The sequence below is a fragment of the Nyctibius grandis genome, chromosome 6, assembly GCF_013368605.1.
Source record: "Nyctibius grandis isolate bNycGra1 chromosome 6, bNycGra1.pri, whole genome shotgun sequence".
Classification (NCBI taxonomy): Eukaryota; Metazoa; Chordata; class Aves; order Nyctibiiformes; family Nyctibiidae; genus Nyctibius; species Nyctibius grandis.
In genome coordinates this window covers 21052194-21067277 of record NC_090663.1, presented here as the reverse complement: position 1 = coordinate 21067277, position 15084 = coordinate 21052194, and the positions used below count along the sequence as shown (strand labels likewise).

General features: G+C 39.4%; 1 protein-coding gene across 3 annotated transcripts in view; it reads right to left on the bottom strand.

Annotated features, from left to right (window-relative positions):
• The window catches only part of LOC137664733 (phosphatidylinositol 4-kinase type 2-beta), a 45884-nt gene that overhangs the window by 28166 nt on the left and 2634 nt on the right, over window positions 1-15084 (bottom strand). For 2 of the 3 annotated variants that reach the window (XM_068403129.1, XM_068403131.1), the window contains exons 2-5: window positions 11073-11230; window positions 4882-5082; window positions 3193-3324; window positions 1716-1869 (exon numbers count right to left, since the gene is read on the bottom strand). In XM_068403129.1, the coding sequence (XP_068259230.1) occupies window positions 1716-1869; window positions 3193-3324; window positions 4882-5082; window positions 11073-11207 (622 nt within the window). In that variant the 5' untranslated portion in view covers window positions 11208-11230. Of the gene's footprint in view, window positions 1-1715; window positions 1870-3192; window positions 3325-4881; window positions 5083-11072; window positions 11231-14542; window positions 14928-15084 lie in introns of those variants that run through there. The other variant, XM_068403133.1, reaches the window with a different exon arrangement.

The following is a 15084-nucleotide window of genomic DNA, read 5'->3' as shown; positions in this document are numbered from 1 at the left end:
TTCCATCACAACACACGTGTTTTAGCTTTACTGAAATGTTTGAGGCAACTGATTTACTGGAAAGACCACAAATTTACCAAGTGTTCTTAGGTATGTATTACTGCTTTAGTTTCCCCAGCTGGCTGAATATACAGCAAAATATTAAGAAAGTTAAGAGAAACTATTTTCATCCATTTTATGCAGAAAGACTGGCTGTAGTGTGCACTTCTCCTGTGGAAAAGACTGTCAGCAGCAGCAACCACAATGACTTGATTTTTAAGCTTGTTTTAATGCTGATGGGGAAAGCGAGAGGCCCTCTAAAATTATAGATAGTGTGATGTTTGATTACATGGAGAAAACAGACTCTTCAAAGATGGAGGGGGGAAAAAACTGAAGAGCCTTTCAGAAGCTGAAAACATCTGCACTGTTCAGACAAAACTGAGACATTGAAGGCTTGGACAAGGTCTTTCAGACAGAGGATGATTGCATGGATTTGTCGGTCCTTCGATCATCTTCAGGTCCTCCCTTAAGTTTAGTTAAAAATCCATCAGAAAATTTTCATGTTCTATCGTGATTAGATATATTAGATGAAGGTAAACTCATCCATGTAGTGAGGTTTTGCACGGTGAGTATTTTCCTTACAATTTTAAGAACATCACAGGACACAGTAATTGTTTGGAAACACTGGGATCTATTTGATAAAGCTGACAGACCATAGCAGCAGCTAGAAAGTATTACATTCTTACAAAACTTTCTTCTTTTAGTTTGCTTCTAAAAAGCCACAGGTTAGAGTGACTTATTTTCAGCTAGATTTCTTTCACAGAATCAATCAGGTTGGAAGAGACCTCTGGGATCATCGAGTCCAACCATTGCCCTGACACCACCATGTCAACTAGACCATGGCACTAAGTGCCATGTCCAGTCTTTTCTTAAACACCTCCAGAGATGGTGACTCCACCACCTCCCTGGGCAGCCCGTTCCAATGTCTAATAACCCTTTCTGAAAAGAAATTCTTCCTAATGAAAGAATTCACTTTCTAATGAAAGAATTCACTTCTAATAAGTGAATTTAAGAAAAAGAAAATTAATTAGAGCTGGTACGTCTGAAGAAGAGTGAAGATGCCCACCTCTGACAAAGCAGCAAAGGAAGTATTTTAAATATAAAACTGCCTTTGGATTCTTGAGGAAATAAATCCCCTACATAGTAAACAGAAGAATCCCAGCTTCTGAGTGAAAGAAACAAGAATGCAGGAGAACTGAGAGATACACATCACAGTTGTATTTCAGTGCCTAGTCACAATGAATATGAACTATTTTGCACTGATGTGAAACTGTGCTGTTACCGGCTCCAGCTTAGCATAAAAGGAATGGTGGTCATGAACCTTCTTATTCTTCCTGAAACCCCAACATCCCTTATCCTAATCGGGGGAAACAGATAGTTAATAACCTACTGACAGAATTAAAGCATAATGAAAATATTTGTTCTTGAGTTCTTACATTGCTTAAAAATATCAAATAACAGTCAAAAAGGATTGTTTGGATTTTGTCACATTGCAATATTTAATGTTTGAATCCAAAGTATTTTTTTTTTAAGTTTAAAAAACAACATTCTGGCCTTCAACTGTGAGAAAAGCATCTGAAATGTATTAAAAGCCTTCATCAACAGCTTTCAGCCAGCATTGCTTACCATTTCTGCCTCACAAAAGTAGATAGATACTGAGAGACACTAACAAATACCTGTATTTCTGATGACATAATCCAAGATAACCAATCTTTCAAACTGTGACTGAAATTCTTTCCTTGTGTTCTCAGGTAAAGGATCAGTTTCAAACTTCCTGAGCCAGTAGTCAGCTTCCTTATATCCTTCAACAAATAGCTGGAAGGAGCCAACCTGAAACATTAAGAAACTGGGTAGTCACACAACTAATCTTAGTATTAACAGAAAAATTGATTATATACTTTCAAAGTTCAGAACACAGGAAGTATGACATTAATAAAAAAAAAAAAGTGGTTTCTCTTTCATTCCTAAATTCTAAAAAAATGTAAGACTCAAATAATGAGGTTTTTTCCTGGTTTTTTTTGGTGATTTTTTTTTTTTAATATTTGTTTAAGCACTCACTGAGTTTACCAGGAATAAAATGTAGCCAGACAGCTCAACATAAATGAAAACTCAGTATTATGAGCAATGTTTGAAACAAAGAGAAAAAAAACAACATCTATTCTCTTTTTCATTGAAAACACTTGGTTCAGTAGTTCATAGGAAACTCATCAAAAATTATAGGAGAAAAATCTTCCTCTCTGAAAAGCTTGTATGCTTCATTGATGAGAACAGCAGCATTAACCATTTTTTCAAGACAGACACTTTTTGCACAAAAATGGCTGAAATAAAATTTCCCAACAGAGTCCAAGGAAGAAAACTACAGACAGCATAGGCTCCACATATGTGGGCAACAGGAAAGGTGCCCAAGATTAAAATTCAAAAGAGAACTTGTATTTGAGAAGTAAAATGCCAACAGATGCACACGTGCAGAGACATGGATAAACACATAGCATGTGGAATAACCATGCTGACACAAGCTTATGTAACATATGTCACATGGATCAAAATTGCTGGGAACTGACACAAGTGGATTACCCAAGCTGTACAGAACCTGTGTTTTAAAAGTTTAGGAGTAGAACACTGTGGTGATATTTTGGGGGTATAATAAGGCTCGTTAGGCAAGAAAGATGTGAGATTTTAGTCAGTGGAGTACTGCACACAAGATGAAAGGAAGGTAGGATGAACACAACAATAGGATATCTAAAAGAATAAAACAAATAATAGAAGGGAAAAAAAATATTTAGGAAAAATGAAATAACTAGATAAACTGCAGGGGAGAAGCAATTAGACAATATAGAAACATGACACTCAAGAAAAAAAGTGAGATATACAACATTTTAACATGCTACTCCACCAGCAGAAAGCTAGACTGATACAAGAACTGATAGAAGAAGTGGCAAGATTATTAAAGTAGTTCAAATCAAGGAATGATGTAACAGAGAGGACAGATTTTGCATAGAAAAAGCCATATTTATCAAACTTCACTCATTCAGAGGTAGTTTTCAACAAGCAACAAGGTTGAAGTTGAAATTACCTATAAATATTCTTTTTTTCAAAATTCAAAGTTTTGTGTAAGAATCAGAAAACGCACAAATTACTTATTTTTCATCTTACCTTAGGAGGTAGTCCAATTCGATTAAATTTTTTAGCGACTTTTGGCACTTTCTCTAAAGCATATTTTTTTCCTCTTGACTTTGCACGATCTATTGCACTGTAATTAAAGGTCTCACTGACAAGCCAGACAACCTTAAAAAAGAAAGTTAAAAACACAGCTCCGAATTCCTTATTATTTCAATTATAAATTTACAGTAAATGTTATGCTTATTTGTCAAAAAAGCAAAAAGGAAGCATCAGGCATTTCCAACAAATTTTATACGAAAAGGTGAATATTTGCTTATTGTTTGGGATATTTACATGTCATAGAATCATAGAATGGTTTGGGTTGGAAGGGACCTTGAAGATCATCTAGTTCCAAGCCCCCTGACACAGGCAGGGACACCTTTCCTCTAGACCAGGTTGCTCAAAGCCTCATCCAACCTGGCCTTAAACACTGCCAGGGTGGGGGCATCCACAACTTCTCTGGCAACATGTTCCAGTGTCTCACCACACAGTAAAGAATTTCTTCCTAATATCTAATCTAAATCTACCCTCCTTCAGTTTAAAACCATTCCCCCTCATCCTGTCACTACTTGCCCTTGTAAACAGTTGCTCTCCAGCTTTCCTGTGGGCCCCCTTCAGGTACTGGAAGGCTGCTATGAGGTCTCCCTGGAGCCTTCTCTTCTCCAAGCTGAAGAGCCCCAGCTCTCTCAGCCTGTCTTCATAGGAGAGGTGCTCCAGCCCTCTGATCATCTTCGTGGCCCTCCTCTGGACTCACTCCAACAGCTCCATGTCCTTCTTATGTTGGGGGCCCCAGAGCTGGACGCAGTACTCCAGGTGGGGTCTCGTGAGAGCAGAGTAAAGGGGCAGAACCCCCTCCCTCGACCTGCTGGCCACGCTTCTTTTGCTGCAGCCCAGGATACGGTTGGCTGCCTGGGCTGCAAGCGCACATTGCCGGCTCATGTTGAGCTTCTTGTCAACCATCACCCCCAAGTCCTTCTCCTCAGGGCTGCTCTCAATCCATTCTCCACCCAGCCTGTATTTGTGCTTGGGATTGCCCCGACCCACATGCAGGACCTTGCACTTGGCCTTGTTGAACTTCATGTGGTTCACACAGGCCCAGCTCTCAAGCCTGTCAAGGTCCCTCTGGATGGCATCCCTTCCCTACAGCATGTCAACCATACCACACAGCTTGGTGTCGTTGGCAAACTTGCTGAGGGCGCACTCAATCCCACGGTCCATGTTGCCGACAAAGATGTTAAACAGGACCAGTCCCAATACCGACCCCTGAGGAACACCACTTGTCACTGGTGTCCACTTGGACATCGAGCCATTGACCGTAACTCTTTGAGTGTGACCACCAAACATCTCTTTCAGTGCGACCATCTCAAACAGAAATGTGGTAGAAGACTTATAAGTGGGAATCTTTATAGCCTGCTTTCTGCAATTCTGATGCATCTCACCAAAACATAAGGCACAAAAATGTCAGAATGCTAGAAACTGAAGTGGTTCCAAAGAAGAGATTCAAACTTATCCATTAAAACAAAAATCACAGGCACTATTTCTACACCAAACCTTTGGACTTGCAGTAGTTTATAAATGACTAAGGGATAACGCATGATATACAACGATGTCTCCACAACTACAGTCCAGAGACTGACAAATCTGTCACTATTCATTCAATAATTTATGTATTTTAACTTTTACCTTAGTTTTAGGTACAACTCCCAGCCCCAGCTTGTTATCCACAAGATAGGCACCAGCTTCAGAGAGGTATCCCTGATTTGGAACGAGGCACCCTCTGCCAAAGCAGCAAGGACAACAAACTTTGTGAAAATATTTGGTCCATTTTGGATTGAGATGTCCATAAGGCTCTTCAGATTTTGGTTTGAACACTCCAATAATTTTCTAGGATAAATAATATAAAATTGAAGTATGAATGCTTTGAGTTGCAAAAGATCAAAATGATTTTGAAAATTAGTTATTTAAAAGTACTGGTTAGATACTATACATTTGCATTTTACAGTTGCTCTTTTTAGATGATGAAATAATAAAACTAACAAAATGGTATTCCAAATAAATTTATCATCAAATGCTTGCCTAGAAGTAGTACAAATGCAAAATAAGCTCTTCATAAGAAAAAAATCAAAACCAGCTAACATTTACTAGTTTTTCAAAATTAAAGAGGACTGCATTTTACAAGATACCTTTTTATATTATAATTTTTTTTAAAAAAAGAAGGTTTTAAAAGTAGTTTTAAAAAAATCACTTTCAGCCAACCAATTAACTCATTGACAAGGTATTTCAGACAGAGACATAATGGTTCCAGGAAAGTGACAAACATACAGAATGCTAATAATCAAATGTTACCTTTTATCTTTTGTATCTATTTTATTTATTGCTTTAAGTTAGAATGGATCAAAATGTTCTGCACTTTGCAATTCCAAAGAGTGGTGTCATTCACCACTGCTCTAGATTCCTCAACTCAAAGCTGACAATGGTTCACACTATCAGCCACCATTTACATTGGAAACGTGTAGTAAAGCATAAAATTATTCAGAGTACTGTGTCCAATTTTGGACACTATGCTTCAAGGAATCTGTTAACAAACTGAATAAAATTGAAAAACCAATGAGAACAAGCACAAAAAGTGTGAATAATGAAAGACTGTATGAACAGGGATTGTTTAGCCTAAGAGAAAATGGGGCACAATGAACTATGTAATAGGTTGCCATAGAGAAAAAAGGAACAACACATTTACTGTTAATGAGCCAAGAAATGACAGGCTTAAATCCCAGCAGGTAAGTTGAAAAGAAAAAACCCTTTTGAACCTTAAAGGTGGCTCAAGACTGGAACAGACTGCCACGTTGTGGAGTCTCCAAAACAGGATCACCCTAACAACAGGTTAGTTAGACATTCATCAGGAATCATGTTAAGATGATGATCCTGCTCCACAACACAGGCATTAAAGAGATGATTTCTCAAGGTGCCTCCTACACGTGATTCTATATTTGTTGACCTCAAACCACAAGATTATTACCACACTAAAGTATATAACCTTCCAATTGCCTGTGATAAACTTTAGCCTAGTGCATAAAGTCCATGTAATGACTCTTCTATAGCTCAAGTGAAATGCTGTTAACTTCATTCCTTCTCACAGGACCATGGTAAGTAAATGAAATTTTTATCTAATAAATATTTAAGAACAACTGTTTAAGAAGCATTTTCACATACTAGTACTTTCCTGAATCCTTATAAAAAAAAACCGAGTATCTCAATAAGCTAAACACTGCCTGTTGTTGCACCAACACTCATAGCTGATTTACACACTTAAGTCATGAACAAGTTTGCTGGCAGTCGGAAACTAGCATGCTGCTTCAGTAACTGCTGATTCAGCTAGATTAGGGAGAGGAGCTGACTAATTGCTCCAACTTCTACAGAATTTTCACCCATTTTGTCCAAGACAATCTAACTAGACCAAGATTGTCCAAGACAAACTAACTACACAAACTTATTTCATTCAGTTTGTAAACAGATTACACAAGACACCAGGCATTAGTAGCATCACCTGCCTTGTCCATCTATTTTGATTCATTCCCATTGACTACCAGAAGAAATAAGTTATGAAATATCACTGTTTGCATTCATCCTATAAACTAAGTTTCCTATCAACAGGGGCAGGAAACAAACTGACAAAAGTTCTCGTTTTCGGCATGTTGTTATCTCTGATTCTAAGGTTACATTCAAAATCACGAGCAAGTTCTATGCAACTGCACAGACACAATTCTATTTAGACCTACACAAAAGGTTACGCTTACAATAAATATTCTATGCAATGTGAAAGGCCAGAAGGTTCTCTGAACACTTTACTTTTTTTTTGTTAAATCACAACACTGGAAACTGAATTTACTTTGTATACTAGTTTACTCAAAATTCTAATGTTAGCTTTAGAATTGTTCAAAAGTTATTTAATTTTTTCCTATTGAATCACAGGTATCTACCTGCTCAAAAAAAAAGCTGGCTGCTTTTTATTTCCCAGAAACATAGTGGTATACTTGATAGTATGTGCCAAGCCGTTAATTATCTCTTTTTTTTGAATCACTCTTTGGACAACACTTACTACAAACTGCTCATTTTAAAAAGGAGCTTAGCTCATTCCATTACTTTCCATTATTGGACTGTACTGTGCTATACTATGAAATCCAGATACGGTTTTCAAGGTTTCACTGAAGTTAGAACCTTGCTACATTTTGCTGTTGAGGACCAGAGTAGAACCAAAAAGTTCAATACGCAGACAACCTACCAAGGCCAGTCTTCATTTTGCAAGTCAAAATTAATTTCTAGGCTGACTCCATTGGCATTACCCATTAGCCAATAGCTAAACTGTCAAAAACATGTTGCAGAACAGTTTGTAACAGACACAATGTCTTTTACTTTATTGGTTACACAATGAACAAGTGCAGAAATATTCAACACTTCAGCAACAGTGCTGCTTAAGTACTGAACTGCTTCATATCAGTACACAACTATACCAACAGGAATATAGTTCCCTTAGGGGAAAGGGACCTGGGGGTCCTAGTGGACAGCAGGATGACCATGAGCCAGCAGTGTGCCCTTGTGGCCAAGAAGGCCAATGGCATCCTGGGGTGTATTAGAAGGGGTGTGGTTAACAGGTCAAGAGAGGTTCTCCTCCCCCTCTACTCTGCCCTGGTGAGGCCGCATCTGGAATACTGTGTCCAGTTCTGGGCCCCTCAGTTCAAGAAGTACAGGGAACTGCTAGAGAGAGTCCAGCGCAGAGCCACGAAGATGATTAAGGGAGTGGAACATCTCCCTTATGAGGAGAGGCTGAGGGAGCTGGGTCTCTTTAGCTTAGAGAAGAGGAGACTGAGGGGTGACCTCATTAATGTTTATAAATATGTTAAGGGCAAGTGTCATGAGGATGGAGCCAGGCTCTTTTCAGTGACATCCCTTGACAGGACAAGGGGCAATGGGTGCAAGCTGGAACACAGGAGGTTCCACATAAATATGAGAAAAAACTTCTTTACAGTGAGGGTAACTGAACACTGGAACGGGCTGCCCAGAGAGGTTGTGGAGTCTCCTTCTCTGGAGACATTCAAAACCCGCCTGGACGCGTTCCTGTGTGATATGGTCTAGGTAATCCTGCTCCGGCAGGGGGATTGGACTAGATGATCTTTCGAGGTCCCTTCCAATCCCTAACATTCTGTGATTCTGTGATTCAATAAATGCAAAAAGTTAATTACACAATTTTAGTTCTATCTTTCTGATAGACCCAAATCAGCGAATAAGATGACCTAGTGGAAACAGGTTATTTTACCTGTAACTTGGTATTAGTGTGGGTAAACACTTCAGAAGCTGACCAGTAAGAAGGCTTAGCATGTCTTTAATAAGCTCTTTCCCAGCATAAGGAAGAGGAGATTACTCAAGAGGAATAGGAGAAAGCAAGTCACAAAACTGGTTTGAACAACATGATGCAATACTCTGTTGAACAGGATGTGAAATCCATTCTACAACTGGGAGTTGCACTATGGACAAAATGAAGTTTTATCAGACCTTTAATATGGATAACAGATTTAGATAAGCTCTAAATTTAGTGCAAAGAATAAAAGCAAAATTGAAAGTCAGCTAGTATCATTATTCTCACAGTCCCATGTTGGCAAATACTTTCATATTCGGCAATGCAATTTTTCTGGCCCGCATAAAAAAATAGGTGTTTTTTTAGTCTTCATTTCTCCTAAATACTTACATTCAAATCAATGACCTGCATGAAGGGGGAGGGCAAGTCACTACTAGTAACTTAACTATGAACAAAACCAACACTTCACTGCAAAACAGAAGTAAAACCAACAAGAAAATCACGTAAGAAACAGGGAAATAAGGTGCTCCATCCAAAATACTATGGTTACAAAAATGATGTGTAAGCACTCTCTCATTAGCCCCAGGGCACAGCGAGGGTCTCAGGCATTTGCTAGTCACCAAAAAACTGCAAAATCAGTCTGGAGAGGCTTCAGACAAAACAGATTTGCACATATGGAAATCCAGAACAAGTATGATTTCTCCTAGTAATTTCTCTACTAACTAACTTCCGAAGAATAAACAACCTTGATTGCACAGCATCAAGAAAAACTCCAAAAAAACACTTAACCAGTTTTAAAGCATTTTTAGCATAACACTGTAGAATACTCCTTAGACATGTCATGCATTGCATTTTTTAAAAAGTATTGACTTAAACCAGTATTTGGTTACTCAAATTTTTCCTATTGCGCATAAAATAAGATACAATCCTAATTTAAAATACCTCTTTAATATGAAGTTTGAATACATATATACAAAAGCATACAACTTGGAAACCTTTAAAGGACTGAACTATCGAAGCAGGGAAGTGACCTGAAGTTTTAAAAGTCTGCTGAAACTTTGAACAGGTTTTCATATTAACAGCATTGTACGCAATGGCAAGAATCCCACAAAGCAATTAGAGAAAGAATTTTTTTTTTCTTCTAGTTTCAAAGAGAGGCCCTCCTTCCCAACCTACTTTGGCTCTCCTCCACCAGAATGAAGGGGGTGATTACTAAGAAATGCCCCTGGAACACCACAGTATGAACTGCAATGTGCAGTTCTTAGAAGATTTTGAAGGTGTAGTTCTGCCACTTTCCATCTTAGAAATAAATTCATAAATTCGTATATTTATTTGTATTAAGTCAGGTAACTATTCTAAAAATCACTCATTCAATAAAGTGTAAAAACTATCACCAGAGAAGTGGCATTAAAACAAACCAAACATCTATGCAAATTAAGTGGCAAAACAGCAATACATTCTGTACTGACCAATGATATAAACAAAAGCTCAACAAAAAAAAATAACGCTTCCTAAACGAATGGAAAATGACCATTTTGGGGATGCAGGGAAGAACAACAGTCTTGAATATGTTCTGAAAACCTAGGCACTTAAACTGTTACAACTTCCACATTCAACACAACTGGGATCTTCAGGATTTATGAACACCTACATCTACCTAAGACCAGAACACTGCTCATTGAGTTTAAAGTAAAATCAGACATGACAAATCAACAAAGGTGCGGAGGTCGGGAGTCCTCTTTTTTGGAACAGGTAAGTAAGCAGACAAAGTATTTCTGTTTTAAAGAAAACAATGTAAAAGTATGCCTGAAACATAATTTTCTCTTGCTAAATGCTGCTAACCAAATGTTACTTTTCAAGCAAGATATTCAGGTAACTTATTTTTCTGTCTCAAAGTAACCTTAGGACACCTCTTTGATGACCACTACTGAAGGTACCATTTAACACTGAAGAAAGGGAAAACAAATCTTCAAGTTAAGATTCCGCAGACAAGCACAAGTAAAAAGGTAGATTTGTTTATATCACTCCTCTTGCCCATCTACCAATCATACAGGAGGAAGGAGATAAAACCTAAATAAAAGACTATCTAAAAAGAACAGAGATAAAAATATAGGTGGCTTGGCTAAAGAAATCTCAACAGCACCGAAAACAGAAGCTCAGTTGTGTCAAAAATCAATTAAAACATACAAAGAACAAAATGTTAGATTCTGCACAAAGGAATCTCTGAATTATTTTGAGATGTTAAAGAGGCCCTTTTATTTTCTCCGTATTTCTTTGTTGCACATCATTCAAGACATGGTAAAACTGCAACAGAGAAATAATAGTTAGTTTGGCTCAGCATATGCTGCAAGACATAACCAGAAATCTAAATATTGCTTGCATTGATTTTTCCAACATAGATTTTGGCATACCATAAATTATTAAACAAATTCTTTAAATGGATTTTCATTTAAATATAATTTTTAAATTTCCATTTTAAACTCGTTGCTGACAGTGTCTCTTGACTTTGCAGTAACATGCTCACCCCTTTTGGATCCTTAGCAAAGTAACTCCCACTGGATCCTTGAGAAATTCTTTCTGGAAAAACTCCACACTCTATAGCTTGCTCTGCTCTCAGAATAATTTCTGCAAATTCTGGATCATCTAAAAATATATTCATATCAGCAGAATGTCCTGTATGCCCTGAAAAATAAGAAAACATGCAACCTTAAGTGTAATTTGTACTACGAATTAACAACAACATAAATAAACACACTGAAAAGCTAACAGCCTTCCCTGTTAATGCCCATTCAATAGCAGGCTGAAAAATCTGGTCCAAAATCCGTGCAAGTTTTCCCACTGATTTACCAACATCTAATCAACCTTTTGTTTGACGTAAAGCAGCCAAATCTGCAACAACCAATTTGAGACTACCACTGCAAAGTGTTTCTACTTTTCAAGGATTTTTTTAAATTTTTACTTATGTAAGGTAGCCTATAAGAAAAAAATCCCTTCCAAAATCATCTGTAAAAAAAAATGCTAAAGATTTTACATACAATTTTTATTAAGATTTTTGTGTCCTTTTGTAGAGAAAGCTATCTGAAAGTAAACTGATTTTCAGGGACAATCAATAAATTGCATTTCATAGAGTCAGGCACCAAGAGAGAGGGAAAGGGTTCTAAGATTTCCCTGCCACAAAGTACTTTAGTGAGTTAGGGAAATAAAACCCCCACAATACACTTATTTTTATTGAAAAAGTCACTTTGAATGCGTAGTTCTTATTCCATATTCAAGCCTCAGCTACCTCTACACAAGAAATAGCACACCATACAGCTGAGCTACTGCTACTACATATTTATGTCAGTGAAAGTAAAATCAGGGTTCTGCATTATACTGTTACCAAACGAAATGCAACATCCGTATTAAGTTGCTTTGCACATTAATTTTCCAGATGAAGAGGACCTACAAATCAACTTTCTATCCCAGGGATTCAAGTTGTCTATGCAGAATACAACTTTCTCAGAGGTCAGTTTTTACTTTCTGTGCATTCATTCCAGAATCCAAAACTATAGGAAGTCTCACTGTCTCAAGGAAATTTTTCAACCATGGCTTTTCTATGTCAAAGATAACTGCAGGAAAAATATATTCAATTAAAAATCAAATTAAAAACAAACAAAACACATTATGCTGTATGCTCAAGGAAGAAGAGAAAAATAATTTTTGAAACTTATTATTTGTTCATTATTGGTACAGTGCTACTAGAAAGCCTTCTGTTACCACAGTGATGTGGCCATACAAAGACATATAGGCTGAAAACAAGGGAACTGGCAGTTTTAAGTTTCCTTTTTGTTTATCAACACTCTCCATATGAAAATAAGCCATTTTAATTGAAGCCAGTATTTGCTGAATGTGGCAGGGTTTTCCGAGCTGGTTTCTTCTTCAAAAATTATTTTAATCCAATTTTCCACTGTGAAAGCATATTATGGTCACAACTTACTCCCAGTACAATCTCTAAACTTATAACTAATCAAGTTTTTTTTCTTGCAGCCGCTCTTGAAAACTACTCTTCTCATTAAACTTCCACTCAGGAGACCAAGGCTCAGACACAGTCTAATTACCAAACTCAATAACTTTTTTCAGATTAATTTGGACAAGGCCTAAGGCTTTGAAGCTGCTATACTTGAATGATAAGGATGCACCAAGATATGAATGCTATCATCCATGTATACACCTCAACCTGTTCTTTTGTCAACATGACGTAAGATAAACTAATACATTTTGCAAGAGTAACGTGTATGAACTCCTTCAATACTAAACTAGCTTTATACTATTTCAACAGTAACATAATTAATTGTAGTCCCTTCAATCAATTCCATCTTTTTCTACACAGAGTCTCATATTCTGACCATAATTCCATTATGAAAACACTCTCCGTGTTGCAATAACACGCATGAGTAACATCTGTTGCATGTTTGTTCCACCTGACACGTGAAACAATCCTGTACCTTCAAGTGTTAGACATACAGAAAAGGCAAGGACAAGGAAACAAGAGCAAGAGATGAGATGCTGCTACCAGTCACAGTTCTGAGATTTTCTTACATACTCTCGGGGCAGATCCCAAAAGTACTCTGCATTCACCAACCTAATTGCCCCAGTGGCCAAGACCCAGTCTCCACTCTGAAGCATTAACTAGTATGTTTTGCTGCAAGCGCTGTCTCATTAACACATCTTAAGTCTTGTGGGAACAAGATAAGAGAACTCTAACATTTTAATGGCATATTCACATTACAGGTCTGGTCTACACTTGGGACCGATGGTTAAAAGACAAGATTTTTTTTCTTATGCTTACACACAGCACACTAGCAAAAGCTCTCCATTGCTACTAAAACAGTTACTAGCATAACTTGTTTTGCTCAAATTGATGGGGTTTTTGTTTGTTTGTTTGTTTTTTTAATGTGCTATTGTTGCAAAAGAAACAATATTTACCAGTCTCTGGCAAGAAATCCTATGGTATAATTACAACGGCAAACACTATTAAGTGATAGAAGTCCACAGATTTCTGTCAGCAAACCCTTCCTACTTGTACACCTATTTACAAAGTTGCATAGAATAAGAAAGCTTGAAAGTCTAAAGAAAAAAAGCAATAAATATTGTGTAGTTTATCAAGTTGCATTTATGAATTTTCACATCACATTTCCTTCTCCCTTCATGACCGGATTTCAAAACATGTAAAGCAGATAAATTTTTATAAAAAAAAAACCAAAATAAGACAGAAGAATTCGCATTTAAAACTCTTAATACATGTGATGGTATGAAGAAGTGAACAGATGATTGGAGCAAAGAACAGAAACAGAGTATAATTTTTTTACAGGATGAAAAGACGGGGGTCACAAGCAGGTAATTGCTGGAATAGGCGAGACAAACAGAAAACTTGACAGGGTTCACCAAGTGTTCAGAAAGCACCAGCCAGTCCTAGCACAGAACAGACTGTAAAACGTGCAAAGCCAGGAGTTTAAAAAAATATTACAGAAACAAACAATGTAAAGCCCAACAAAACAGATGATAAAGAACAAGAAGTAACAGTGGAGACACTCATGAAGGTGTAAAGGAGCTCGTGCAGCCCTGCACATAAAGACAAAGCATTTGAATCTCGAGCCATTCGCAGCACCTTCCCTCCAAAGACTATTCGTGAGCGAGCTCACATGGCGCGTAAGGGCAGCGCACCCCGCCTCTCGCTGGCACTACCCCTCCCCATGAGCGCTCGTAATAAGCTGCCTACAAGACAGGGACCCCTCCGGGAGGCATCGGACACGGCACATCAAGCGCCCTTGAGTCCCTACAGGTATTTTCCTCGCCTCGCTGGCAGGACGGGGCAGGGGCTACCTCTCCCCGGAGACACCCGGCAGCCCTCCCGGGGCAAAGCCACCCCGCTCTTAGCCGTGCCGCCGCACCCCCTGCAGCTCCCCTCCGCGTTCGGCCGCGTCCGCCGGGGGAGGCGGCGGCCCCGGGCCGTACCTGCGGCGGTGCGGGGCTCCTTGTCCCAGGCGGCGCCCGCTCGGCGGCCGCGGCCGGCGCCCGACGCCCGCAGAAGAGGCTCGTCCTCTCCCTCCCCCTCGGGCCCCGAGTCCTCCTCACCCGAGTCCTCCTCCTCAAGCCCCAGCTCCCCACACAGCCTCACAGCCCCGCCGGGGGCGGCTTTCGCCCCTGGCGGCCCCCGCCAGGGCGGCCCTCCCTGAGGCGCCGGCTCCGCGAAGAGGAGCAGCAGCTGCTCATCGGGCTCCTCAGCACCCGGCTCCGCCATGGGCGGCCGGGGGCTGAGCGCGGCGAGAGAAGGAGGAGGCGCCGCCGGGCGGCTCAGGGCCCTCCGCCGCAGCCCATGGCGCTGCCGGCCGCCACAGCCAGCTCCGCGGCCACGGCGACGCTCAGGGCCCTGCGCATGCGCGGGGCACAGGCACCCCGCCCGCGCGCCGCTACCTGCCTTAAAGGGGCCGCAGCCAGCTGCTCTCCCTCCCCATACTTAAGACATTGTTCTACATCATCACGGTAATTTCCAAAAC